Source organism: Podarcis tiliguerta (assembly GCF_965153285.1).
Source record: "Podarcis tiliguerta genome assembly, chromosome: 14".
Classification (NCBI taxonomy): domain Eukaryota; kingdom Metazoa; phylum Chordata; class Lepidosauria; order Squamata; family Lacertidae; genus Podarcis; species Podarcis tiliguerta.
This window is the reverse complement of record NC_139547.1, coordinates 35,926,808-35,954,071: the sequence shown is the minus strand read 5'-3', so window position 1 is coordinate 35,954,071 and position 27,264 is coordinate 35,926,808. Positions and strand designations below refer to the sequence as shown.

Genomic DNA, 27,264 nt, shown 5'->3' with positions numbered 1-27,264 from the left:
TGAATTAATCATAGGGTGGGGGCGGTGTGGATTTTCCCCTTTGGGTACCAAAATGCCCTGTTGAGCAAGCATGGGAGATTGTTTTCTCTGTGCCTGGTAGCACAATGCCAGACACTCATAACTTTGCTAGTTCCTGGCAAGTGTGGGCTGGGTTTTTTTTTCCTGTAGTGGTCACCCTTCTGCACTGGGTTGTCTTGCAGCTTTTGAAATGAACAGGAAGGAAGATCAAACGAGACCCACAGCACAGGAAGAGGTGAGTAGCATTTTTTAATTTATTTAAAAAAGAATGAGACGGAAAGAAAGCAACTCAACTGAAACAGCAGCAGCAATACAGAGACAAGGAAATCCGTAGTTATCTGTGTGGCTCAGTCATCTTTATAATTCTACTTTCCTTGAACCAAGGGAGTTCAAAAGAGGCTAAAATTCATCTTTGCCTTATGCAAACTGCAAAATGTTTGGAAGGAATCCTAATAGATAGAAGGTCTTACTGGAAAGGACACACTCTCTTTCAGTTCAGGCCATCAAGACAAGTGCATTCAAGTTACCCAGGAAGCATCCTGGTTCTGACAAGGTAACTTCAAAGCAGGTTGCAGTGGCCTTTGCTGGAAGGCTCAAAATGTGACACCTGTCTTAACAGAAAACCCCGGGAAGTCTGCAAGAAACGGAGGCATTAAAAATATATGTATTTATGAATTTATAAGAGAGCAAAATACAGAACTGAAGAATAAAAAGGAACAAACTGAAAGAAAAGGAAGGGAAAAAAGGAAAACATTACATCAATCCATAATTCTATTCCACCGACTTCTCTTCCATCCTTCCATGGCTCTCTAAAGTTTCCCAGTCCTGCTGCATTTGTGGAGAAGGTAAGAGGGGGGGAAATGGTGTGATTGATTTTCATAGGGTTGGGATGGGTTCTTGCCAATTTATTAAGGGGAAAAGAGAGAAAAACCCTTCTCAGGTCCTTGGGTGGGGTTCATTCTTACATTTCTCTGAAAGTTGCACTTAAAAGATGCAGTCTCCAGCTTCTCATGCAGGTATTATAAATGTTGAAACTTGTTCTATAAACAGCAGACCTAAGAATGCACTTATGTATTGTTGCATTTTTTCATTTACATGATGCTTGCTTTGTTTTTTGTTTTTTTACACTGACCTTTTCTTCCATCCCTCCTCCGCCTCTTCGCCCATAGCTGTCTATTTATACCTGGGTTTTCCCAAAGTGGTTGACGCAGCGCCAAATTTAGTGCAGTGCTGACACCTCCCTTGGAAAGAGTGCTGAGCTGAGGGGGTGCAAAATCGGGGAGATCCATAATTGAGAAGATCCGTTTGGGGGTCACCAAATTTTGGCCTTGCGCAGGGCTCCATATTACAAAAGATTACCAAAGCCTGCCCCTGGGTTGATGGATCTGTGCAGGGGGTGAATAAAGACAATGGGGTCAAAAGGGCAGATGGAATGAGCCTGGGGTGGAAAAGAAATTTATAAGGTATGGTGGGAATTTTTTTTTATGAGCTTCAGATTGTTTTAAATGTTATTTAAATGTTGTAGCCCTCCCTGAGGCCATATGGTGAAAGGCAGGTAATAAACAGACAGACAAAGAGACAGACAATATTGATGCATTTCCCTTGACCAATGAGGAACCTCTGAATTCCATCTCATTAGAAAAAACAAAATGCACAGTATCATTATTGATGGAATACTTGTTTTACTTCCTTCTTTTTTATATTTTATGATTCACATTAATCACAGTGATGGATGATTAACAAATGTTGATTATATATTGATATTTCTTCACTTTATTTCAATTACAAGAATTTGGGTTGGGGGACTACTCCAGCTTTGTTAGCTTAATAAGCTGATCAAGGGGTCAGTAAATTCCAGGGGTCATATACTCCAACCCCGTGTAATGCAGGAATCTGTGTTTTAATTTGTGTAAGCCAAATTGGTTCCCAGTCTGCGGCGTATAATAATAACAGCAGCCACTACTACCACTGGCAAACCGGCACGAAAAAGGCCCTGTCGCTCTTATTTTTATTTTATTTATGAATTTCAGATTTATACATTTCAATAATTTTACAGTCATTTTAGCATTTCAAAACTTGACTTCCTTCCCCCTCTTTCTGCGGTTCCTTAAATTTATTTTAAATATCTTTTGCATATCCAAATGAACTTAATTTGTTCACTCTTCTAGATACTTCGATTGCAAGCCATTTCAGGCTTTCTATGCTAGTACTAACACATTGAATTTGTCCTAGTAGTTCACTGGCATCTGCAATGCTTCTCACCCTTTGTGAGAAGCGATTCCCCACACAGCTCCTGCTCTGTTGAACTCCTCTGCATAAACTGTGTAAAGAAAGCAGTGAACATGTCAGGGTCGTTGCCAAAGGAGCCACTTTCCAAATGCAGCCTGCCACACTGGAGCCGCCTGTTCTTAGCCACGTTTTTGCAGAGCCATCCACACAGCCAGTTGCAATTATGAATTGAGTCTGAGATATGTAAAAACAAAGTTAAACTGTACTTTCCCTGAATGAGTAATAGGAACAAATTATATATAGAACCTATGTAAAGACACACACATTTCTATGTTTTAAGAATGAGTCTGGATGAGCATGTCTAAATTTTGCGCTCTCTCTTGCTGCTGCTATTTGTTTAGTCACTTGATGTGCACATGGCGCCTTTCCAGGGTTCTGAAACTGGGGCTTCTCCTACTTTTCCCGAAGATTCCACGGATTGAACCTGGGGCCTTCTTCATTCAAAGCAGATGCTGTTCTGTAGGGGGCAGGCGCTCCCTTGAGCTAGATAGTCGGGAGCACACAATGAGGCATAATGGGGCTCAAAGCCTGGACAGCTCAGTCAGTTAGAGCCAGGGCTGACTTTAGCAGATGTGGCGCCGGGGTGCAAATTGTCAGAATCTCCACTCGGCCAAGCTGATAAAGCTCATCTTCCGGCCGAGTCCTCCAGAATCGCCTCCGACGAATAATGAACGACCTGAGCCTCTGATAAGGCTCCAAGACACGTTCCCCCATTCAGCAGAGAATCAAAGCAGCAGAAGTGATGAGATTTATGGCTACATCGCTATGCTTTATTTCTTACTATGCAGACAGCAAAGAAATATACATCCTCTCTCTATGAAAGCAGAGAGCAACTGAACAACAAAGGAACAAAGGAACAGGAAACCAGTAACGTCACATCCGTCTCTCGTCTCCCGTGAAACTTCCAACAGTATGGAATGTGTCTGGAATGTAAACAGAGTCCTGTGACTCTAAGCAGCTGCTCAGTGGCAAACAGAAACCAACACAAATATCCGCCCAGCGCCCCCAAATTACCACAGGTAGTGTTGGGGTGGCCGTAGCTGCGCACTGCCAACCATTGGGGGGCGCAACTCTCCCCCATGCCGCTGCGGGAGAGCAATCCCTGCAGAGGCTTGGGAGGGAAGCGGAATGCCCGCCAGCCTTATGGCTGGTGGGGCACAGCTGGTGGGCGTGCAGGGAAAGGGGAGGTCGCCAGCAAATCCGCACAGCTCCCCCACTTGGGGGGGCACCCCTGAGAGGCCGGCGCCCTGGTGCAACGCACCACTAAGCCCTATGGGAAAGATGGCTCTGGTTAGAGCGTGGTGCTGATAACGCCAAGGTTGCAGGTTCGATCCCCGTATGGGGCAGCTGCACATTCTTGGACTGCAGGGGGTTGGACTAGATGATCCTCAGGGTTCCTTCCAACTCTACAATTTTTTTTTATTCCCACCCCCCACTGATTTTTTTTGGGGGGGGGGTTGGCATTTAAAGGGAAAAATCTGTTGGGGAGAGAGATTGCCCAACAACCACTTTCCCCCCTCAACCCATTTTCTCATCACTGGGCTGGATGCAGGGTGAGGTTGATAATGTGAACTGCTGGACTTAGATGAGATCATCTCCAAAGGGGCCAGCCTTAATGCAAATAGGGTGCATGGGATGTGATAAGGCAAGTTAATCACATGCCAAGAAAACCCACAACTTCAAACTACTTTGCAGGAAAGTTCAGTTGCATTTCCAAGCCAGTGGTATTTATAAGAAAGTGTTAAGGTGTCTGGTTATTTAGTTAGGTGATGCCTTGAACTGCATAATCTATTCTCATTTCAGAGGCTAATCACACGAACACTTGAAGGAATTATTTATAAGCAGTGGGGCAGCGTCCATGGCAGGTAATTCAGCCGAGTCAAGTGTGATAGTTCCTGAGTCATAAGCTGGGAGGGATGCCAGCCTTGTGCGTCCATAGCAGACTCCCTGCAGGTTAGGAAAGCATATGTATTATCTAAGCTATGTGTATCTGAATGACTCAGCTACGCAACTTGTAAAATGCCATTATGAGCTGAAGCTGGATTACTCTGTATTTATTTAAAAGGATTTTCTTGTTAACCCTGCCTTTCCCTCCATCTGAAACTGAAGACAGTTTAAAAAGAATAAGGAAAAAAAGAATATATCAGATTTAAAAAAATAAAATGAAAATAAAAAACAAACAAACCAGTAAAACTAAGCAAACAAAAACCAACAGCAGTTATCATTGCATCTTCTCTGTTCCTTGAAAAGTCTTTGAGTTGTACCCAGTGCTAATGCTACTCAAAGCAGACTCCATCCACCTAACTACTATTGCCAAATCTCCCCCATTTAATACAGGTTTAGCTTTTCTGAGGGAAATCTGATAAGTGGGGAAAACCCAGTTGCAACGATCTGCTTGTGAAACTTTCGTGATCCAATTGCAATATCAAACCATTGTCTGAAGGTACCCAGTTCACTTCTGCTTTCTGTCTCTCTATCCATCACTTGCAAACTATGGCCTCCCTTTTTTCTCCATCAGAACCATGGAGAAAGGCTAGCCCAGGGAATCTCCACATGCAGCATGGGCAGAGCAGGGTGAAATAGAATCTCTGACCTGCATCCCCCACGTGCTCCAGGTGATGGTCAGAGCAAACCCCCGATGGATGGTAAGTGGGCAGTCGGTCCTGCTAGGATAAGTAAGGTAGGCAGAAACCCCTTTCCCCCAGATTTGGAGGAATTTATTTCCCCTCCTCCTGCTCATTATTTTTGAGGAGGGTTTTGCTCACCAACTCAATGATAGAAAAAGACTTGATTTCTCTACTGCCAACATCCTGGGGATCCATGCCTGAGTGAACAATGACATGGATTCAGGTTCCTCCTTTGAAATTTGGTCCCCCTAATTATGTCAACAGAACTGTAACAAAAACCTGCATTTCCCCACAAAGGCCTGTGCTGGCACCACTGATTTGCCCTTTGGGGGTTCTGATGAGTTTCTGCCCAGTTGTGGTGCCAGTGGTGGGTCCTATCCTGCCCAGTGTGGTATAGTGGTTAGCGAGTTGCACCTGGGAGACCAGGGCTCAGATCCCCACTCAGCCTAACCTACCTCACAGGGTTGTTGTGGAGATTAACTGAGCAGGAGAACCTTGAGCTCCTTGGGTGGGGAAAAGGTAGGATGTGAACACAATAAATATATAAATGATCAAAGGTTTGCGCCCCGTTCTAATTCCTCTTCTGACTTCTTCCGCCGCAGAGCTGATGGTGCAAAAACATATGGAGACTCTGCAGAGCTGGTGTGGCACCAGCACAGAAGGAACCTCCTTAGAGAGACTGACTGATCTCCTCCTGGTGGAAGGGCTGACCGATCTCCAGCAGAAGCAACATGATTTTGTACAGATTGAAACGATCAAAGGAGTGAGGAACATCTCCAAGAAGATCCCCTTGGAGAAACTCTTCCTGCCTTTGTCCAAATTCACCATCCCCCCGCGAATTTCGGTGACCATTGGAGTTGCCGGCATTGGCAAGAGCACTTTGGTCAAGCTGTTTGTCCACACCTGGGCAAAGGGAGAGATTGGCAAGGATTTTACCTTTGTCTTGCCTCTCACCTTCCGGGAACTGAATGCTTACGACAAACTCTCTGCAGAGAAGCTGATCCGTCTGGCAACCCCCCAGTTAGCTGAGCCCAGCTTTCTCTCCATCGACACGGCCAAGACTCTCTTGATCCTGGATGGTTTGGATCAATTTAAAACTCTGCTGGATTTCTCCAATGCCGTTGTTTGCACAGACCTCCGAAAGGAGGTCCAGGTGGATAACTTGATCACCAACATCATCCGAGGCAATCTGTTGCAAGAGGTTTCTGTCTGGATCACCTCGCGGCCGACGGCAACCACGCAGATCCCAGGAGGTCTAGTGGACCGGATGACTGAAGTGCAGGGCTTTGGAGATGCAGAGATCAAAGACCATTTAGATCACATGTTTGCTGACAACCAGGGCTTATCCGATGGTGTCTTGCGGCATCTCAAGGCCAGCAGGTCTTTGTACATACTGTGCACAGTGCCGGCTTTCTGCCAGACCTGCGGGTCCTCCATGGGGTACTTTCTAAGGAGCGCCAATCAATCTCCAGAAGCATTGGCTGCTCCTAAAACTTTGTCGGAAATCTATTCCTGTTACTTTAAAATGGCGCTGTGTAGCGACTGGCCAGGGAAACAGAAGGAAGCCCTCAAAATAGACCAGCTGCTGAACAATGGCAAGAAAATGATGAACTGCCTAGGCCGCTTGGCGTTTTACAGCCTAATCAAGAGGAAATATATGTTCCACGAACAGGACATGAAAGCCTATGGCGTAGACCTCTCTTCTCTCCAGGTTAGCTTGTGCAATAGGCTCTTGCTTAAGGAAGAGACTCCATTTTCCACCATTTACTACTTCCCCCACTTAACATTTCAAGAATTCCTGGCAGCCACCTATTATTACACTGCCGCAAAGCGGGCTCTTTTTGACCTCTTTGTGGAGAGTGGCATGTCCTGGCCAAAGTTTGGCTTCCTCAACCACTTTAAAAACGCCTTCCAAAGATCTCTGCAGTCTGAGGATGGGCACCTGGACATCTTTGTGCGCTTCCTCTCAGGCCTCCTCGCCCCACAGGTGAACAAAGTCCTGTCCGATTGGTTCTTGGCAAGGGACGAGCACCACAGTTACCGGAGTCACGTGGTTGGCCTCCTGCAAAACCTCCTGGGAGCAGACCAAGCTGTCTCTTGTAGGTCCGTCAACCTCATGCGGTGTTTACATGAGATTCAGCACGTGGAAGTTGTCGCGAGCCTCGAGGAGGCAATGAAGAGCGAGGCTCTGGCTGGGATGTTGACGCCGGTCAACTGCTCTGCCTTGGCTTATCTCCTGCAGACCTCGGAGGTTTGTGTGGAAGAGGCAAACCTCTCCAACTGCCTCACCTACCATGCTTTCCAGAGCCTTCTCTCTCAGCTCCACTACTGTAGTAATCTCAGGTAGGTCACATTCGGTGCTTGATGGGAGCCAGGACTCGTCAGGACAGGAAGCAGAGGGTGAGGAGAGCTACCTGTGATCCTCTGCGTAGGTGTTGCTGGACTGCCTCTCTGAATAACGGTTACGGAGGGGAAGGGCCATAGCCAACAAATCAGAATGGCGGCTCAAAAAACAGGTTGACTAGGAATGTGAGAGAATTCAGATGGAAATGGAAAGATAACAGAAATCACTGGGTTAAAGCTGACCAAAAGTCCTGAGGTAGCACTATTATCAATTTACGATGAGGTGGAAGGTTCATAGGCTATGAAGGACTTGCTCACAAATTTATTGACAGCTGCACAAAGTGTTATAGCTAGGATGTGGAAGGGGCAAGCTGAATATAAAATGGAAGAATAGTATAAAGAGGTGTGGGGTATAGCTATTAATGATAAATTAACATGTGCTATGGGATGCGGGTGGCGCTGTGGGTTAAAGCCTCAGTGCCTAGGGCTTGCCGATCGAAAGGTCGGCGGTTCGAATCCCCGCGGCGGGGTGCGCTCCTGCTGTTCGGTCCCAGCGCCTGCCAACCTAGCAGTTCGAAAGCACCCCTGGGTGCAAGTAGATAAATAGGGACCGCTTATTAGCGGGAAGGTAAACAGCGTTTCTGTGTGCGGCTCTGGCTCGCCAGAGCAGCGATGTCACGCTGGCCACGTGACCCGGAAGTGTCTTCGGACAGCGCTGGCCCTTGGCCTCTTTGAGTGAGATGGGCGCACAACCCTAGAGTCTGTCAAGACTGGCCCGTACGGGCAGGGGTACCTTTACCTTTTTAACATGTGCTATTAAGGTAAGACGGGGAATATGCAAGAGAAATGATTCTGAGGAGATATGGAGGGTGTTTGTAGAATTTGTACTGTTAAAATGGAAAGGGGTCAAACCATTGAAAGAGGTATTGAAATTTTGGGATGTTGGATAGTTACAATGGAATGGTCTCGCTGGTGGGGTGCGTATTTTTATTCATGATTATTACTTTGTCAAAAAAAATATAAAATGTAAATAAATGTTTAAAATATAAATAAAAGAATGAATTTAAAAAAGGGGGGGGGATGGAAATGGAAACAAGAGTAGAAGTTGCAGATGTTTGCTTATTTATCCAGAATGGGAAGTGGACCCAGAGAATGTGATTGGTATTCACAGTTGTTGCTGCTTTCAGGCTGCAAAGATTACTTGATCTATTATGGGGTTCCTCCCTTTCCCATTCACATTGTGTTTTCTTCGTGATGAAATGAACTGGGTGGAATAGCTTAATGAAAATGTAATTTACACAGTTAATTAATTAGCTAATGGCGTAAATTCGCCATAGCAGACAGTGCGACAAATAACATTGGCTTTGGGAGGAAGACAAAATTGCAGTGGAGCGGAAACAGTGCTGCGTGTGAGGAATGGAAAACTGTTTCCTCTTACATCCCTAGAAATGGCCTGTTTCTCAGCCACACTCACATGACTCGCCCACCTTTTCTCTCTCCTCTGGTTGTATGTACTAAGAATATGCTTCGTTCTCTCTCTTCCTGCCCCTCCCCACCCCCCGGCCATAATTTGGCCCAGGCTAGACTACAACCAGTTTAAAGACAGTGCTATGGACCTGCTGGGCAGTGTGCTGAGCGGAAAGGACTGCCAGATTCAGAAAATCAGGTGATGCAGAATAGCTAAGTGTGCAGTACTTATTTTCTGCACAATGTGTACAGACTTATGGCTTATTGTGGGACAACTGTGGTTGCCTCTACCTAGGTTGGCGGTTACATTCATGCTTGATTTGCTTGGAAACAACCACAAAAAAGGCTGAAGGGCACACGACTGTAGCAAGCGTATGGGCATAGCCAAGGGGTGCGGGGGGGGGATCTCCCCCCCCATAATCAATAAAAATCAATATGAATCTGAGGTTCTGCCCCCTCCAACAAAAATCCTGGCTACGCCCATGAGCAAGCATATATTGATAAGAAGTTACAATAGGAAGACAAAATATTATTACAATTGCAAAGTGTGCATTTCAGCAAAGCTTTCTTTTTTTTAAAAAAAATATATTTATTGAAAGTTTAGAAGTTACACAAAAAACAAAAAAGAAAAGAAAAAAGGAAAAAGAGAACAAAAGAGAAGAATACAAAATTACATAATAAAAAAGCAAAAACAAAAGCACAATACATCAAAACACAAAAAACACAAAAACAATTAAAAACACCTCCAATCTTTATCCTTATCTTTCATTAACTTATTTCCTCAACCTCCTCACACCTCCCATTTTTGTATTCCAGTTATTAATTATATCAGCAAATCCTTTCCATCTTTCACTGCTTTCTATCATTTAGTTATTTTAGTTTATTTTAACCTTATCTTACCATCAAAATCTTAAAATTTATTTATACTTAACTCCTTATAATATTTCTACTACAGTCATGTAATTTCATTCCACCATTTCCTAACATTCATTAATTATACAATATTTCTCTAAATAATTTTTTATATTTTTTTTCAATCTTCTTCCACCGTCTCTTCTCCCTGGTCTCGGATTCTGTCAGTTCTTTCTATCAGTTCTATATGACTCATCAACCTGGTGATCTTCTATCCAAGGCTCTTAACTCTTCTCCCTGTCCCTTCTGCAGATCTTCTTCAAAATTATGCTTACACTTTCCTTTATCTTCTGCTGAGCTTGTTCTTGGTTTCCTTCCTTTGGTGCCAAAGAGTAGGTCCCGAAGGGTTTCCATCTTGACAATTCCTTTATTCCTTCTCAACAAGTCAGCCCATGCTCCATATTCAGGACTGGGGTCCAAAAAATGTTTCAGGACATGCTCCAAAGCCGCATTTCAGCAAAGCTTTCAAAAACAGTTGCAAAAGATATTGTTATTGTGTTGGAGAAAGCTGTAAGGAGCTGACAGCAGGCTTTTGGATAATGAATGCTTTATCCTGCTTCAGAAAATCTTCTTCAGTTGATAATTGCAAAAAATAAAATAAAATAAATTCCCCATAAGGGTTTACCAAACATTCATAAGCTACCATTATAATTACCAATCCACATGCGAATAAGACACTCATCACCTTAAAATACATGGTGGTGGACTCTCCTTCATGGAAGGTTCTTACACAGAAGTTGAATTGTTATCTGTCATTGATTTTTTAAAGTCTTTACAGTCATGTGCCCTTCTGCACTTTTGTGGTTGCTATATACAGTGGTACCTCGAGTTACATACGCTTCAGGTTATAGACTCTGCTAACCCAGAAATAGTACCTCGGGTTAAGAAGTTTGCTTCAGGATGAGAACAGAAATCGTGCTCTGGCGGCGCAGCAGCAGCAGGAGGCCCCATTAGCTAAAGTGGTGCTTCAGCTTAAGAACAGTTTCAGGTTAAGAACGGACCTCCTGAACGAATTATGTACTTAACCCGAGGTACCACTGTACTAGTATTGTGCCTTTGTATGTGATTTTCACTTGCTTGGGAACCAGATCTGGCAGGGTACCTCCAAGCCATCAGTTTCTTGTGGGAGGGATCAAAGTGCTTACTGGGAAATTTAGGTTTGCAAAAGTAAAGTGTATTAAATCGCTCTGTCCCGCAAATCTACTTTAAAAAAAAAACCCAAGACAAAACTGACTTTTTGTGCTTGAGAAAGAGAAGGGGAAATGTACTGAAAAGTGTGTGATGGATGAATGATTAATGGGCAGGTGTGAAAACACCTGCAAACAAATCAGGATGAATACTCAATAAAGACTTGACAAAGTCTGACCTCTGTGTGAGCTTTGTGCTAGCAAATCAGGATAAACAAACAGCTCATCTGGAGGAGTTCGCAGTCTGATTAGGAATAAAAGGAGCTACAGTTGCAAAGGAAATGCTCTGCACACTCCCCTTTGCAAGGCAGTGAGAGGTCCACAAGGGTAGTGCTTGCAAGGGTTTTGCTTCCTGCGGTAGGAGAGATCACCAGAACCTTGTGGCATTTTGCTGCATTCAAATGAATTGCAAATATAAAAGTAGAGCACAGTGGAGGAAAGCAGCTTAAGCACTTCTACAAGGAGCAAACCTGCTGCTCTCATCAGATCCCCAGCAGAGAGGTGTCTAGGTGCCCACGAAAGTGGGGAAGGCCATAGATCAGTGGGAGAATATTTGCTTTGCTTGCAGAGGGTCTCAGGTGCATTAGAACCAAAACCTTTTGCCCTCTTTAACGTTTTCTTCTTCAGATTCAAATTTCAGCAAGCGTCTATATTTTTTTGCAATAACTATCAGGCCACACCAGACGTAGAGGAGAGCACTATTAAATTACTGCTAATGCAACTTCCAACAGAGTTACAGGTCCAGTAAGTAAGGAGTAGGTTATATTACTTAGAAAATACATGTAACCATATTTTATTTTATTTTACATCCCTGGACAGCTTGGTGGAAAACAAGATTGGTGACAAAGGTGCTAAAGCTCTTGCCCGGTCTTTGATGGTCAACAGGAGCCTGATGGCGCTGGAGTAAGTATCTCAGAAGTTCTGCTTTAAAGGGTTCGGCGTTTGCCATGCACTGCGATAGGGATCAGCAACCAGCAGCCAGTGGGATGAACCTGCCCCTGATGGAACTGTGGAACTCATAGCCACTGGAAAGGCTGGTGGCCACCAACTTGGATGGCTTGAAAAGGGGATTTGGCAAATTCACGGAGGGGAAGACTCTCAGCAGCTACTAGCTACAGTGGCTATGCTCTGTTTCCACAGTCAAGAGGCAGCAATGCTTCTGAATACCAGTTGCTGGAAGCCACAGAAGGGGAGAGTGCTCTTGTGCTTGGGTCCTGTTTGCAGGCTTCCCACAGATGCAGGCAGCCACTGTGGGAACAGGATACTGGACTAGGTGGGCCATTTGCCAGATCTCGCAAGGCTTTTCATGTTCTTATCCCACGCACAGCAGATGACAGCCCAGGTACAAGAGATGTACACAGAGAGACCTGTTTCCTGTGCCCAAGGGGGAATCATGTACAGTGGTACCTCGGGTTACATACGCTTCAGGTTACAGACGCTTCAGGTTGCAGACTCCGCTAATCCAGAAATATTACCTCAGGTTAAGAACTTTGCTTCAGGATGAGAACAGAAATTGTGCTCCTGCGGCGCAGCGGCAGCGGGAGGCCCCATTAGCTAAAGTGGTGCTTCAGGTCAAGATCAGTTTCAGGTTAAGAACTGACCTCCAGAACAAATTAAGTACTTATCCCGAGCTACCACTGTATGACTGCCTTGATACTGTCATCGTGAATAACATGATGAAAGGGACACTGTATCAGTGGCGTAGCGTGGGGGGTGCTGGCCGCACCGGCCGCAACTTCGGGGGGGGGGCGCTCACACTCGCAGCTCTCTGCCCCTACCTGGCTCACTCACTCTCTCTCACTGCAGTGCTGGCTGTGCGAATCCGATTCGAGCCGCCGGGTCGCCGCCCACTGTGGAGGGGAGGGTGCCAGGCGTGCGGTGCGGTGCGGTGCAGAGAGAGAGCGAGGGACTATCTGGGGGAGGGACAGTGCAGCGGGGGTGTGTGTGTGCAAATTACTTGCCTTGCCCCGGGTTAGGGGGTGCAAATTACTTGCCTTGCCCCGGGTGCTGACAACCCACGCTACGCCACTGCACTGTATAAAGGAGGTCTTGGTGAGCAATCTATAGGTAACCCCAGCAGCGTAGCTAGCCACTCGGGTGCCTGGTGCGGGGGCGTGTCCTGCAGCCGGGGGGGCGTGTCGATCCATGCCTATGGGGCGGGATGAGCCTCTCCGCCACCTCCCCCTCAGCTGTAGGGCGGCTGAGTGAGGGGCAGTAGGCAGACGCAAGTCCCACACTACCGTTGCAGGCAACGTAGAACCTGCAGGTGCCTAAACCACCAAGTCACTCCTAAAAAGTTTTGTGAGCCCAATTATTATTAATTTTTTAAAAAAACTCATTTTGTCCGTCCCCCCCCAGTGACGGCACCCGGGGTGGTCACACACCCCGCACCCCCTTCCTCCACCACTAGGTAACCCCGGTCCTCTCTCCTTTCTTTACTTTTTTTCGGATTCAGTCTTCGGAATAATTCCATAGGACCCAAAGGAGCGAAGGCCCTGGCTGACTCGTTGAAAATCAACCAGTACTTGCTTTCTCTCAAGTAAGTGCTTGCTTTTCTTGGTCTCTAAGCGACAGGGGAAGGCAGGTGTGCATGGCGTTCAATATAGCACCATGCCACTGTCTGGTAGTTTGCTGCTTCTTAGCCTATACAAAGGCTCCCTCTAATACCAAACTTGAGTTGGCTGTGCCAATCATGAAGCATGCCCATAGAATCATAGAATCATAGAATCATAGAGTTGGAAGAGACCACAAGGGCCATCGAGTCCAACCCCCTGCCAAGCAGGAAACACCATCAGAGCATTCCTGACATATGGTTGTCAAGCCTCTGCTTAAAGACCTCCAAAGAAGGAGACTCCACCACACTCCTTGGCAGCAAATTCCACTGTCGAACAGCTCTTACTGTCAGGAAGTTCTTCCTAATGTTTAGGAATGGGCCTCATCCACACGCACGAAAATAAAGGTCTCTGAATGATTAGGGAAACCCCAGGATTTTCAGCACTCGACAACATGGCACACTGCCAACTCAAAGCAGAAGTGAAAGCTTTCAGACTCCTTAGTAAGATTAGCTTTAGCTCATGCAGACTGAGCCTGGCACCCTCCAGATGTTTTCGAGACCCATCAGCCCCCATCAGCATGGCCAATGAACAGAGAGGAGGAGGAGGATGGGAGTTGTAGTCCTGCCGCATCTGGAGAGCCACACTAAACTATAGCCAAACACTCAAGCCAGGCCATTGTGAACTGTTGGCGAGAGACCTGAAAATTGCGGAATGGCGTAAATTTACCAAAGCCCTTGTCAGTGGCAAGGTCAGGACATTTGTTGCTTCCTTCCCCTCAACCGCTGGCTGGAAAAAGTAATGGAGTTTGTTTTCCTCTTTCAGCCTCCAGAACAACGCCATCAAGGAAGAAGGTGCCAAATGCCTGGCCGAGGCTCTCACCAGCAACCACAGCCTGAGGACTCTGCAGTGCGTCTCTTTGGTCTTTGCTAAGCAGCATCATGGTTTACACACCTGTTCCTTCCTGGGTGCCTGTTCTTACAGTCTGTGCAGTTGGCTGCTAAAACTGTGTTTGGGTTGACATCTCAACTAGAGCTAGATAAGGGCCTGTGTATGCAATTAGCTGTTAAGCAAGAAAAACTTTTCTCAGGTTGTTACACTGCGGGCTGAAGGTATTGGGGTGGGGTGGGTGGTTTGGCATGGTTGAAGGCTTCCCTGCTGTTGGGAAGCAACAAACCCTGCATGTAGAAAAGGGGAGTGTCAATGACATGGCTCAGTTAAAAGCCTTCTCTCTGATGTGCTAGGTTTCTGTCTGTAGAGGTTTTCCCTCCCCTAACATTCAGCCCATCAGACCTGCAGTACAATCCAAGAAAAACTATGCCATTTGATTTTTCTCTGATGTACGTACTGCCTTCTAAAGCCTGTTTGATTGTGTTTCTGGGAAGAACAGGTATAACACCAAACGAGCAATTAGCAATGGTGTGATTGGCTTATTTAGTTATTTATAAAAGTATTTATATACTGCTATTTAAATAGATATAAATATAGGTATACTGTAGATATGGATATCTCAAAGAAGTTTAGAACAAACATAATATATGCAATAAAAGCCATGCAAAAGTTAGAGCCAAAGCTCAACTAACAGATAGATATCTGCTTTATTGCCTGCACAAACCTGGTGGGATAGAAATGTTTTCAGCAGGCATTCAAAGGTTAAAACAGAAGGCACCTGCTTAATCTTTGTTGGCAGAGCATTCCATAGGACTGGGCTGATGACACTAATGACTTGGTTTCTTGTTGCTGTCAGATGAGCTTTGCCAACTCTGCTGATGCTTAACCGTGTTCCTGAATATGATATCAGTGATCGAGCTGGGATATAATAATCAAAGACCAGTATTCAAAGAAAGAGCTTTGTACAAATATGTAAAATAATACCAAGCAAAACAAAACGAGAGAGCCATAAACAATAAAAGTAATAGTAACCGTATCAGTAATAGAGAACCGGCATAGAGAACAAAATTATAATTTTGCTAAAATTAGTCCTTGGCAAGTTTTACATGCATAAGCTTTTCTTCTTCCTCCTCCTTGGAAGAGATGGGTCCATTCGGGTCTGAAAAGAATAAAAAACCCCCCATAAAAGGCATCCTTTTCCTGGGAATCTCCATGAAAGCACTCAATTAAAATCCTATGTCTATAATGATAAAAGGAGCAGTTCATAAGAACATGTGTTATTGATTCCACATTTCCAGATTCACAGGGATATTTGCGATGACAATAAGGGATTGTATTTGTTTGCTTAAAGTGGCAGCGCTGCAACTGCTGATCAAAGGGCTGGGGGAATGACCTCCCTCGGCTCACTGCTCATTAAGGATGTCGTCTCCTTTGCAGCCTCCAGAAGAACTCAGTTGGACCCCAAGGTTCAAAGAAAATAGCAGAAGCACTGAAGACTAACTGGGGCCTCAAGGAGCTGATGTAAGAGCCGAGAGAATTGACTCACAGATTTGCATGGATTGTGAGGCAGTGGCATTGCCCTCGCTGTGGGGTCTGCACCTCTTTAGAGAATGCCCAGTAGCATGGAGGCAAAGGCTGCTCATCAGACGTCTACGCCATGGTAAAGCAGAGGGTTGACTCCCCATCCTGCGGGGGAGACTTCAGATTCAGTTTGCATTTAAAGGCAAACCTACCTAATTCACACTTTCTGGCACAGTACAGGAACACAGTTCCATCGAAACCCACACGTCTCCCAAACTTGCAGTGTGGTTCTCCAACCGAGTAATGAGTCAAAAAATGAATAAGCTAGGGTAAAGCATGCCTGAAAAGCCACATGCAAAAAATGCATTCTACTGGGGGAAATTGCTTGGTCAAAATGTGACTGTTAGTCAACACGCCACTCACACAAGTTTTTTAAAGCCCTGGGCATGATTGCTAATCCTGCTGTTAAAGTAATGTCTAGTGAATGGGCAGTTGCTGGTACACATTACGTTTCCCTTTGTTCCTATTCTAGATTGTCCAGTAACTGTGCTGGAGACACTGGTGCTGCAGCCCTGGCAGAAGGACTGAAGGTGAACCACACCCTTTTAACCCTGGAGTAAGTGGCTTCCGCCTCCATTGCCCACATGTGCTTATTTTGCTGCTCCCCCCTTTCCTTGGAAGTGACTATTGAGAGCAGTGGCGTAGCGTGGGTTGTCAGCACCCGGGGCAAGGCAAGTAATTTGCGCCCCCTAACCCGTGGATTTGCGCCCCCTAACCCCCAGATGTTGCGCCCGGTGCAGCCGGCCCCCCCTGCAACCCCACGCTATGCCACTGATTGAGAGAGTTCTCTAAAGCAAAGTGATTCTGGAGAGCAGAGTTCCCCGCTTCCCTTCCTCAATCTCTGTTGCCCTGAGAGCCTGTGGTGGCACACAAAGTCTGAGGGACCCTGGGAGGATGCCACAGCCCTGGAGGGAACTGCAACTTTCCCTAGTCCCACATCCTTTGTCCTCCTGGGGCTTACAAAGCTCTCCTTCGAGGCAGACTTTTTTTTTTATGAGCCCCTGAAGCTTGTTTCCAAGGCTGTGCTTGGAGGACTGTGCCAGCATCCTTTCTTTCAACAGGTACAGCCCACACACTTTTAGGTTTTCCTCTCCCTCAACACAAGGTAGGGATGTAAGAAGGCATCGTTGTCCATTCTGCCCTGTATTTGCTGCATGCGGTGCTGTTTCTGTGCTGCTGCAGTTCATCTTCTGCCCAAGCCGACATCATTTGTTTCACTGTCTGCTGGGAGAAAAATACATAAGTTATGCAAGTTACGTCATCGTTAACTTTATGCTGCCCCATTCCTTTTGATATAAATGAAACACAGTCAAAGACTGTAAGATAACCGATGACAATTCTATGACTGATGTACTAAGGTATGCAAAACGCATAAGTAAAATAAAAATAAAAAAATAGGAAGGAGAGAAAGGAAAGAAGACAATTCAAATGGTAAGTCACATGTTGTTTGCTGAAAACAACACCACTATTAATACTGTACCAATCATATTCGCGAGATTAATTTCTGTTCCAGACAACGGAAAAAAATCAATGAATGTCAGCAAATTCTGCTCCCACTTAAGTTTTATTTGGAGTTCTCTGGCATCACTCCTCTGAGGGGAAGACACTTGAGTGTGTTTGTTTGGGTTAACTGAAAGCCAAGCCCGGATTGTGTGTAAGAGTAGAATTAAGACGAAATCCAGCGTGGCTCCCTCCCTCACCCATTTCCACTTTTCTGTGTTTGCCTCTCCAGTCTCCAGAGCAATTCAATCAGCGACACAGGGGTGACTGCGCTCACTCGAGCCCTCTGCTCTAACCAAGGCCTCACCAGCCTCAAGTAAGTCCTAGCCTATGCTTTGCCACCTCCAAACCCCATCGCCTGCCACAGTTCTTTGAGTAGACTCAGGGAAAGAGAGCATGGTGGCTGCACTGCTATAGACAGCACAAGAAGAACCCCTGGGCACTCCTAGACTGAATATTTTGGGGTGGGATTGGTTGAATCACATACCAGCAAACAGAGGCGGAGCTAGCTGCTCCAGCACCCACATGCTGTGCACCCAGGGGCAGGGTGAGCTGCCCACGGGGGCGGGGCAAGCATCCCAGGGGAGCGCTGCCCACGGCAAGCATCCTAGGGGGGCAGGCCAGTGACATCACCCCCCTCAGGGGTGACACCCCCCCTTTCTCCGCCAGTGCCAGCAAAATCAGTCTGTGCAATTAAACCTGATTCGGAGCTCTTGTGAAACTTCCCCAGAAGATCTGGTTGATTTATTTTTGTGGTGAGGCAGGTGCACTAGTTTGTGTGGGCTTGACACGAGGTTGCCGAGACTCTGGGTTTTCATTAAAACAGGTTTTGCTTGTTTTGGGTGCCTGCTGGTATTTCCTTCTTTCCCATATGTGATTAGGATAAAGTCCTCTGGCAAGGAAACAGAACTATGAAAGTCTGCCCCCCTCCCCACTATTTTCCTTCCACTTGGGGAAGAGCAGTGTGTGAAAAACAACAAAGGCATTGATAAGGGTGCAATAATGACTTTTCTCCATATGCCTGCAGCCTGCGGGAGAACTCCATAAGCAAAGACGGAGCTCAAGAGATTGCCAGGGCCCTCCGAGCTAACAGCACCCTGAGGAATTTGGAGTGAGTCATTTGGCCTTTGGAAAACAGGGGCTCTGAGAAATATTTTGCACACCCTAAAAGGCTTTATGGCCTGGCAGCATGTCCTTAATTTGGTGCTTTGGGGCTCAGGGTGGTATAGAATCATAGAATTCTGGAGTGGAGAACTTTAGCAAATGCCGCTTCTTCTTCTTCTTCTTCTTCTTCTTCTTCTTCTTCTTCTTCTTCTTCTTCTTCTTCTTCTTCTTCTTCTTCTTCAATTCATCTTATGACTACCATCAGCAGAAGCCCTATGCAAAGACCTCTACTTGCAAAACAAGGCTTTCCCTCTTCTCCTCTCCACATACCTCCCATGTCTCCTGGAATTGACTTGTGTGGGGGGGAACCCCCAAAGAAAAGTTTGCAAGGGGAGGAGGGGACACGTTGTCCCACCTAGCCAGCTTGAAATGTTTACGCTGATGTGGAACATCTGACAGAGCGATGTCAAATTCCTCCCAGAATGGTGGCTATTGTTTTCCAGGCTCACGCACTGTAACATTCTCAGGGAGGTGTGTGAATGCAGCAGGAATGAGGGAAGAAAAGGAGAAAACTCATGAAGGGTCCAGGCAGGGGCAGAGAACATTTTCCACCCTTCCTGGGGCCACATTCCAGGTTATTTATTAGATTTATATACTGCCCTCCATCAAAAGATCTCAGGGCACTTCACGGATTAAAAACATGAGATGAAAGCACAAATAAAGAGTTAAAACACAAACAACAAAACAATAATCCCTCCTCCCACAAACACATTTAAAAAGCTGTAGTATATTAATCAGTAAATGTGGCTTTTTGTACTGTAAGCTAGCTTGTCCCATCACTCACACATCCCCCGATCTCTCTCCAACCTCCAGGCAACCTAGAAACATGGTGAGAGTCCAAGGACACATTCCAGCCTGGCAAAAACACCGAAGGAGGGTGCATGGCAGGGCCAGTTGTGGGCGTGGCCTGGTCAGAGTCCCAAGGGCCAGATACAGAGGTCTGGAGGGCCACCTCAAAGCTGAGGCTCCCTGCCCTAGAAGCAGGACAAGGCTTTTGGGGACTGGTGGGGTTGAGGCCAAAGCTGCAAGGCATGGATTTCATGTATTAATTGGAACCAGCCAACCAGCTCTTGCAACCAGCTCTGCATTGCTTTAACTCTCATTTTCCCTGGGCTTTTTTTTTTCTAGCTTGGCTGCCAACCTGCTGCATGATGAAGGTGTCCAGGCCATTGCGTTGGCACTGAAGGAGAACCAAGTGCTCACTTCCCTGCAGTGAGTTTCAGCGGATTAGTCTGCGTTGCTCGAGCATAAATGCATCCAAAGAGTTGAAACAGGATTGTTCAGGCTTTTGCAAAGCAGTGTCTCAAAGATTTGGAACTGGCTGCTGTAATCTGAGACTGCTGCCTAGATGTTGGCATTATTTTTCAGAACGAGCATTATGTGGCTGGCACCTGTAACACCCCCAGCTCCACCAATCAAATCAGTCAGATGGGTGTATATTAGGCAAGGTGATCTTGTAGGTAAACTGGTTCCAAGTTGGCCCCTCCCTGCTTATATGCTGAAGTGGTACAGTCCAGGAAGGGCTGTACCATGCGGGAATGTGTGGTTGGGTCCTCATTCCTTTTCTCCTTCTAGCTTGCAGTGGAATTTCATCCAATCCAAAGCAGCCAAGGCCCTGAGCCAAGCCCTGCAGGTCAACGAGAGTCTTTCTATCTTGGAGTAAGTCCCTGACTTTTGCCTCCCACTCAGCCTCAATAGCGTGAGCAGTTTTTGCGTTAAAGGAAACAAATCACTTTTGGCACATTTAAGCAGCAGGATGAGAATCTGGAGGTGATGGGACAGTCAGTACCACTTTAGAACATGTAGGGTGACCAGAATTGTATGTTCACCCATATAAACATTTGTTTTATTTAGTCCGAGGATCACAGGTAATTTTATCATGCGATGGAAAAGGGAGGCTCCTGCTGCTTCTGAGTGTGTGTGGTGTGTGTGTGTGTAACTTTTTGCACATAAGTGTAACATTCCTCCGGCTTGTAAAAATAAGTACAGTAAGTAAGTAAGTAAGTAAGTAAGTGTTTATTTCAAGCTAGAGGAGACAAAACTACTGAAGAGAGTAACATTGTTAGGGATAACACAATGTTCTGATCAATTCCTTCTAAGAAGTGTCACATTTGTTACATTCATTCTGCAAATCTAAACTCATTTCAAACCTGTTTAGCTGCTATAGCTTTTAACCTGGATCTCTGGGAATTACAGTTCTGTGAAACAGTTCCCTGGGAATTTGCCATAAATAATAATCTGTTCCTGTCATAACTATAACCCCCAAGATTCAGGGTGGGGAAGTTATAGAAAAGGTTCAAGTTATAGAAATGGTTCATTGGAGTCGAGCTCTGTAAGCATTTCCAGGGGGGTGCCCACAAAAATTTAGCTCTCTCGGGGCTTCTTAGAGCTGCACCTTATATGGAATGAGGACTACGCCACTTCAGAATGCAGGTAGGGTGTGTTTGTCATATTTTTTAATCTCCTGCCTACACACCCATGAACAAATAATCAATAACTCCCAACGTGGAGCTCTTGCTAAACTCTTGCTTCTTCTCAAAGTGTAGGGGAGGTTTTTTAATGTTAAAAATGTGGAAGAGTATTAAAAAAAAACCAAAAGCCTTTCCTCTTCTGTGTTTCAGTTTACAGGAAAATGCAATTGGGGACGAAGGAACAGCTGCCTTGGCTTCTGCTCTGAGGGTGAACTCAACACTCACTGCTCTCTAGTAAGTTTCCATGTTATACACAAGGATGGAATACCTGTTCGGGGATTTATCAAGAGGCAAGACTCATGGAGGGGGTCAGCAACTGCTGGCCTCTTAAGCTGTATCTGCCCCAGTGTTGTGTGCATGACTGCTTGGGCCACATGCCCTTAGTGAATGTTGGGATGGACAAGGAGGGCTGCAGAGGGCACAAGGGACTTCCTGAACAGCACATTCAGTGGCTGATGCCACCATGGAATCCAGAATGACCATGCAGAGAGGAAGGAATGATGTGGAAAGGCTCAATAACCAAGCTATTGGTTAAAAAACCCAGAGAGTAAACTGTGAATGTAAGAGATGGGGAAGCTGTAGCCCTCTGTATATTGTTGGACTACAACTTTCATAATCTGTGACCATTGGCCATGCTGGCTGGGGTGATGGGAGCTGGAGTTCAGCAAGATCTAGAGGGTCTCAGCCCTGTCTTCCTGCTTGCCTTTTGCTTGCGTGGCTGAATGGTGCAGGGCGCCTTCAAAAATGTGAATATACCAGTTCCAGGGGAGGAAAGTCCTCTTGTGCTCAGTTCCTGCTTTTGGACTTCCCATAGGCATCTAGCTGGCCACTGAGAACAGGATGCTGGACTAGATGGGCCATTGGCCTGATCCAGAAGGCTCTTCGGATGATCTTAAGATGGGAGCTGAGTCCAAGGCCTGTTCCCCACCAGAACTTCCTTAAAATTAAAAGCCAACACAAGCGCACCTTCATTTCTCCTGCCTCTCAGAAGCACCTACTACTACTGCTACTGCTACTACTACTACTACTAATAATAAATAAATAAATTTTTATTTATACCCCACCCTTCCTGGTTCAAAAACCAGGCTCAGGGTGGCTAACAACAAATTTAAAACACTTAATTAATGCAGCAAAAACAGCATAAAATACAGGATAAAGCGTGAATAACAATAAATTCAGAATTCAAAAATCAATTTAGGGGGGAAATCCATCCAATAAACATTAGATGATCACCAGGGCTAAATTAGTCCTATTTGGGCCAGCATGGAGACCAGGGGAGAATTAGCTGTGGGATCCCAGAGCGAGTAATCTTCATAAAAAGGGGAGGGGGAGGGAAGGAAGGGGAATAAAAGATCAGGCTAAGCTCAAGTTGAAAGCCAGGCGGAATAGCTCCGTCTTACAGGCCCTGCAGAAGTTATATATACAGTGGTACCTCGGGTTAAGTACTTAATTCGTTCTGGAGGTCCATACTTAACCTGAAACTGTTCTTAACCTGAAGCACCACTTTAGCTAATGGGGCCTCCTGCTGCTGCCGTGCCGCCGGAGCACGATTTCTGTTCTCATCCTGAACCAAAGTTCTTAACCTGAAGCACTATTTCTGGGTTAGCGGAGTGTGTAACCTGAAGCGTATGTAACCCGAGGTACCACTGTAATTACCATAACGTTCAGCTTCCCAGCAGCAAAAATGGATATCAATACACTGTTGCCGAGGACACGACACTGGCTATGCCGCTGAAGAACACAACATCCACAGCCAGAGTTTCTTTGGCATCTAAGGCAGACAATCCCATTAGCATCTGCCCCCTTTCCTGGCTGTAAAAATGCAACAATAATAAATTGAATAACTATTTGCTGCCTTTCAGAACAGCCAACATGAGCTGCCTGAAGTGGTTGCCTCCCTTTGCCTAATGGTAGGGCTGACCCTTACAGCACTGCTTGAGTCTCTTTGGCACAACTTGGTGGTGCTACCTTGAGTTTGTTCTAAATGTGCCCTGTTTTGTTGCAGCCTCCAGGTGGCGCTGATAGGCGAGAGTGGGGCCAAAGCTCTAGGAGACGCCCTGGTTCTTAACAAGAGCCTCACGACACTAGAGTAAGTACTCCTCAGACCCTATGTTCATCCAGGAGGGGGTGGGGGAATTATAAATTTAATGGTGCCATCACAGAACTTGGCCAGTTGGTGCAGCCAGTGGCCCACCTGGAATTCAGCAAGACTCTTCTGGCTTTGTGGAATTGTGGCTTCATTTCAGCATCAAACTGAATAAGGTAAAGGTAAAGGGACCCCTGACCATTAGGTCCAGTCGTGGCCGACTCTGGGGTTGCGACGCTCATCTCGCTCTATTGGCCGAGGGAGCCGGCGTACAGCTTCCGGGTCATGTGGCCAGCATGATTAAGCCGCTTCTGGCAAACCAGAGCAGTGCACGGAAACGCCGTTTACCTTCCCACCAGAGCAGTACCTATTTATCTACTTGCACTTCGACGTGCTTTTGAACTGCTAGGTGGGCAGGAGCAGGGACCAAGCAACGGAAGCTCACCCTATCGCGGGGATTCGAATCCGCCGACCTTCTGATCAGCAAGTCCTAGGCTTTGTGGTTTAACCCACAGCGCCATCTGCGCACGGAATACCTGGCTTTAATTTATCTTCCTTGTTTCTTTGACAGCTTGAGAGGAAACGCCATTGGTTTGGCAGGGGCCAAGGCAATGGCCAATGCCTTGAAAGTTAACGACGCCCTCCGCAGGCTGAAGTAAGTAAAACGATGGATAGGATACAGTTGGGGTCAGTCTGTCATTCAAGAGTGTCAAGAGATGGCCTTTGGGTTCGCATAATAGCTGAAAGTGCTTGTTTAATGGCCTCGTGAGGTTGGGGGTTAATTCTGAACCAATAAAATGTGTGCCACATGTATCCTGCTTGGGTTAGGGCTAAAAGAAATAAGAGTTTTGCAGTGGAATTCCAGGCAGAGCAAATCACCCCCACCCCCAAAGCCTGGGTTTTGCACCCAAATGGCAAAAATCACCATGAAAAGCTGCAAAGGTCTGTTGTTGCTATTGGAGTGACTGATACAAGGCTAGAACCACTTGACTAGGTGCCAGGCTGCTCGTGTAGTGCATTTATAAATAGATACAGCATGTGAAGCCATCACAGATCTCCAGGCATTTCTTCCTGTAAGACAGCTGACCCTGTGAAAAGCTCTCCTGAACCTTTCTAATGCTTGAGGAAGCTAGCAATACAAAAGAGTATTTGGGGGGACAACTAGTCTTTTAAGCACTGCTTTTGAGTGGGGAACCTTTTTTGGCTTGAGGGCTACAATCTCTTCTGGCTGACTTTCTGGTGGTCAGTGCAAAACTGGGTGGGCATGACACCCCCCAATCTACCCATATGCATTCATGCATACTTAACACATTCACTCATTCTTTCCCCACACAGAAGCAGTTAGGCTTGGCTGGGGCAGGGAGGAGTGGCACTTTTGTCAAGTTTAATTGTGGGGACTGAGGAATGTGCTGGTGGAGGTGTTGCAGCACACAGGCAGGGGACGGCGAGCCCTTCCATCGGCAGCCATGATCTCCACGAATAGCCCAAAAGATTAGGCTAGAAAATGGTCTCCCCTTGAAGCCAATAGGAGATATTTTTCCAAGGTCGACTGCTACATTTTGACAGGGGGAGTCAGAGCTCACGAAGTTTGACCCAGCTATGAACCCCACCAAAAATACCATGTGGCAATTAGTGTTTTATTTTTTAAAAAAACTAATGGACGTTATTGCCTAAAAAAAAATAAAAAATCAAGCCTAAAGGCTGCATGTTGGGAGGAGGGGGTGGGCTGCAAAGGAAATGGCTTTGTGGGCTTCATCTGGGCTGTGGGCTGGAACTTACCCTATTGTAGATAATGGCCAGCCAGATGTTACTTTACACTTTTCTGGGGGAAGTGAAACAAAGCTGGAGCAGACACTGTGTGTGTGTGCCTGTGCATAATGGATTCCATATGCCCATGTTCTCTTGCCCACAGCCTCCAAGAGAACTCCCTGGGCATGGACGGAGCAATCTGCATTGCCACAGCTCTGACTGGAAGCCACAGCCTCGCCTACATCAAGTAACTTACTTTTCAATGCTCTTGGTCTAAAAAAGTGTGTGTCAAAGCCATTTCATACCCAGACCTCACAGGATTTGGCAGGGATGGCTGGCCGGGGTGCAACAGAACTTGCTACGTAATCACGAACATTGCATTCCATACATTAAAGGATGTACCATGGAAGCAGAACTCTCCTTCCTGAGATCCTAAGCTTTATTGAAAAGAAGTTTCCAGCCCATTTATGGCAGAGAAGCTTGAAAACATATGGATCAGTATCTGGTTTAATCTCAGGAGCCAGAGTGGAGATGTGCAGGAAGCACAGTGAGGAGAGGGTGCCCTGCCCTAGTTAGGTAAAGGTACCCCTGACCGTTAGGTCCAGTCGCAAACGACTCTGGGGTTGGGTGCTCATCTCACTGTATAGGCCAAGGGAGCCGGCATTTGTCTGCAGAGAGCTTCCGGGTCATGTGGCCAGCATGACTAAGCCGCTTCTGGCGAATCAGAGCAGCACACGGAAATGCCATTTACCATCCTGCCAGAGCAGTACCTATTTATCTACTTGCACTTTGACGTGCTTTCAAACTGCTAGGTGGGCAGGAGCAGGGACCGAGCAATGGGAGCTCACCCCGTCATGGGGATTTGAATCGCCGACCTTCTGATCAGCAAGCCCTAGGCTCTGGGGTTTAGACCACAGTGCCACCTGCGTCCCTCTGCCCTAGTTACTTTTCTTTTATAGCTACCACTCCTTGGCCCTTCTCCCGCAGGAGCCAACCTGCCCCTTCCCTCTTTTCCTACTGAAAGAAAAACACAAAGGACTTATAAAGCTGGATGTCGGAGCCAGGGCAGATTTCAGGAGGGATAGGCATCCTAGGCTGACAGCTGTATGATGGACCCAAGCAGTTAATTTTACTTCTTTGTTGTAATAGTGATTAGCTCCTGAATATTCAGCAAAGGAGCTAAGAGTTACCTGCTGTTTTGTGGGCCTGGAGGACAATCCCAACCTAAAAACTTTTCCTGTGGGGTTGAGACTGGCTAAAGATTGACCATGGCTTGGCAACCAAAATGCATTAGCTGTCTTCCCTAGCCCCACTGCTTCCCTGTATCCAAGCTTTTAGATATTAATTGGTTGGAAAGCACTCCGGTCCAAATCTGTCACAAATTAGGAGTGCCCACCCTCCGTAGCTTCCACTGTCCAGACCTTTAGGGCACAAGCACAACAGCCACCACTTGATTAAGTTGCCCATTGAGCAAAAGCTCCAACTGGTTCAAGAAACCTAACAAAGTCTTGTGCAACAGGGAAAGCCATTCAACCCCTCCCCCTGCTCAGAGCTTCTTTTTTTTGTGATTATGACATGTGAGGAAATTGCAATTACTGCTCAGACTGTGAGCAGTGCCCAGACAGTGATGCTGCATTAAGAGTCAACCCTTTTGTCTTCCCTCTACAGCTTACAGGGAAACAAAATAGGTGAATCAGGAGCCAAGGTGATTGCTGATGCCATCCGTACAAATGCCCCCAGCTGCATTGTGGAGATGTGAAAGAGAAACTTCCCTGGAGGAGGTGCTCTGGGATTCCAGACATCCTGCGCCCTGGAGACATGTCCCTTCCTCACAAATGGCTCACTGACAAGGATGTGGTGCAAAGGCAGATCGCCAGGATGCTGCAATGGATGGTACTAAGTGGGGACGTGGCCTGAGCTGAAGGCAGTTGCGGAAGAGGATGACAAACCTTGTCATTTTCATTCTGGACATTTGTTCCTGCTGGTGAAGGTGGTTTGGTGCTTCAGACATTTTGTGGGGCATCTGCAGCAGTGGTTTGTGCCTTCCTGATAAACTGAAAGCAGCTGACACCACAAGAAGAAACCAGATTGTAAAGTCGTTTATTTTGTGAAACGAGGGAATGAATGTAAAAGTCAAAGAGGTTCAGAGCGAGTCTGGAAAATACATACAACTTGCAAGGCATAAGGAACTGAGGAATCCTCAACACAGAACTAGCACAACAGGTGATACCTGCCACTGTTAGGGGATTGAATGTATAAAGTATTTTTCATTTATCCTCTGAAAATAAAATTATACACAGAGGCATTTTGAGACTGGTAGCACTGTGTGGCTTGTGACAAGAGGAAAGTATTCAGTCAAGCCTAGAAACTTATTGGCCCAGAATAAGGGGAGAAAAACAAAATAAAACTTGTATTTCTACTAAATGA

The 27,264-nt window shown here is 46.2% G+C and overlaps 1 protein-coding gene across 2 annotated transcripts; it reads left to right on the top strand.

Moving 5' to 3' along the window:
- The first annotated feature begins 278 nt into the window (after positions 1-278).
- NLRC3 (NLR family CARD domain containing 3) lies at positions 279-27,261 on the top strand. Of its 2 annotated transcripts, none has more exons than XM_083412421.1 (18): positions 279-863; positions 4,826-4,952; positions 5,537-7,277; positions 8,857-8,943; positions 11,663-11,746; positions 13,299-13,382; positions 14,221-14,304; positions 15,724-15,807; positions 16,340-16,423; positions 17,600-17,683; positions 18,395-18,478; positions 19,660-19,743; positions 20,107-20,190; positions 21,153-21,236; positions 23,008-23,091; positions 23,660-23,743; positions 25,001-25,084; positions 26,506-27,261. In XM_083412421.1, the coding sequence occupies exons 2-18, from the start codon at positions 4,946-4,948 to the stop codon at positions 26,594-26,596; spliced, it is 3,018 nt and encodes a 1,005-aa protein (XP_083268547.1). In that variant the 5' UTR covers positions 279-863; positions 4,826-4,945; the 3' UTR covers positions 26,597-27,261. The 2 variants fall into 2 exon arrangements, with proteins under 2 accessions (XP_083268547.1, XP_083268548.1); XM_083412422.1 differs by having other exon boundaries at positions 306-571.
- Positions 27,262-27,264: the final 3 nt, after the last annotated feature.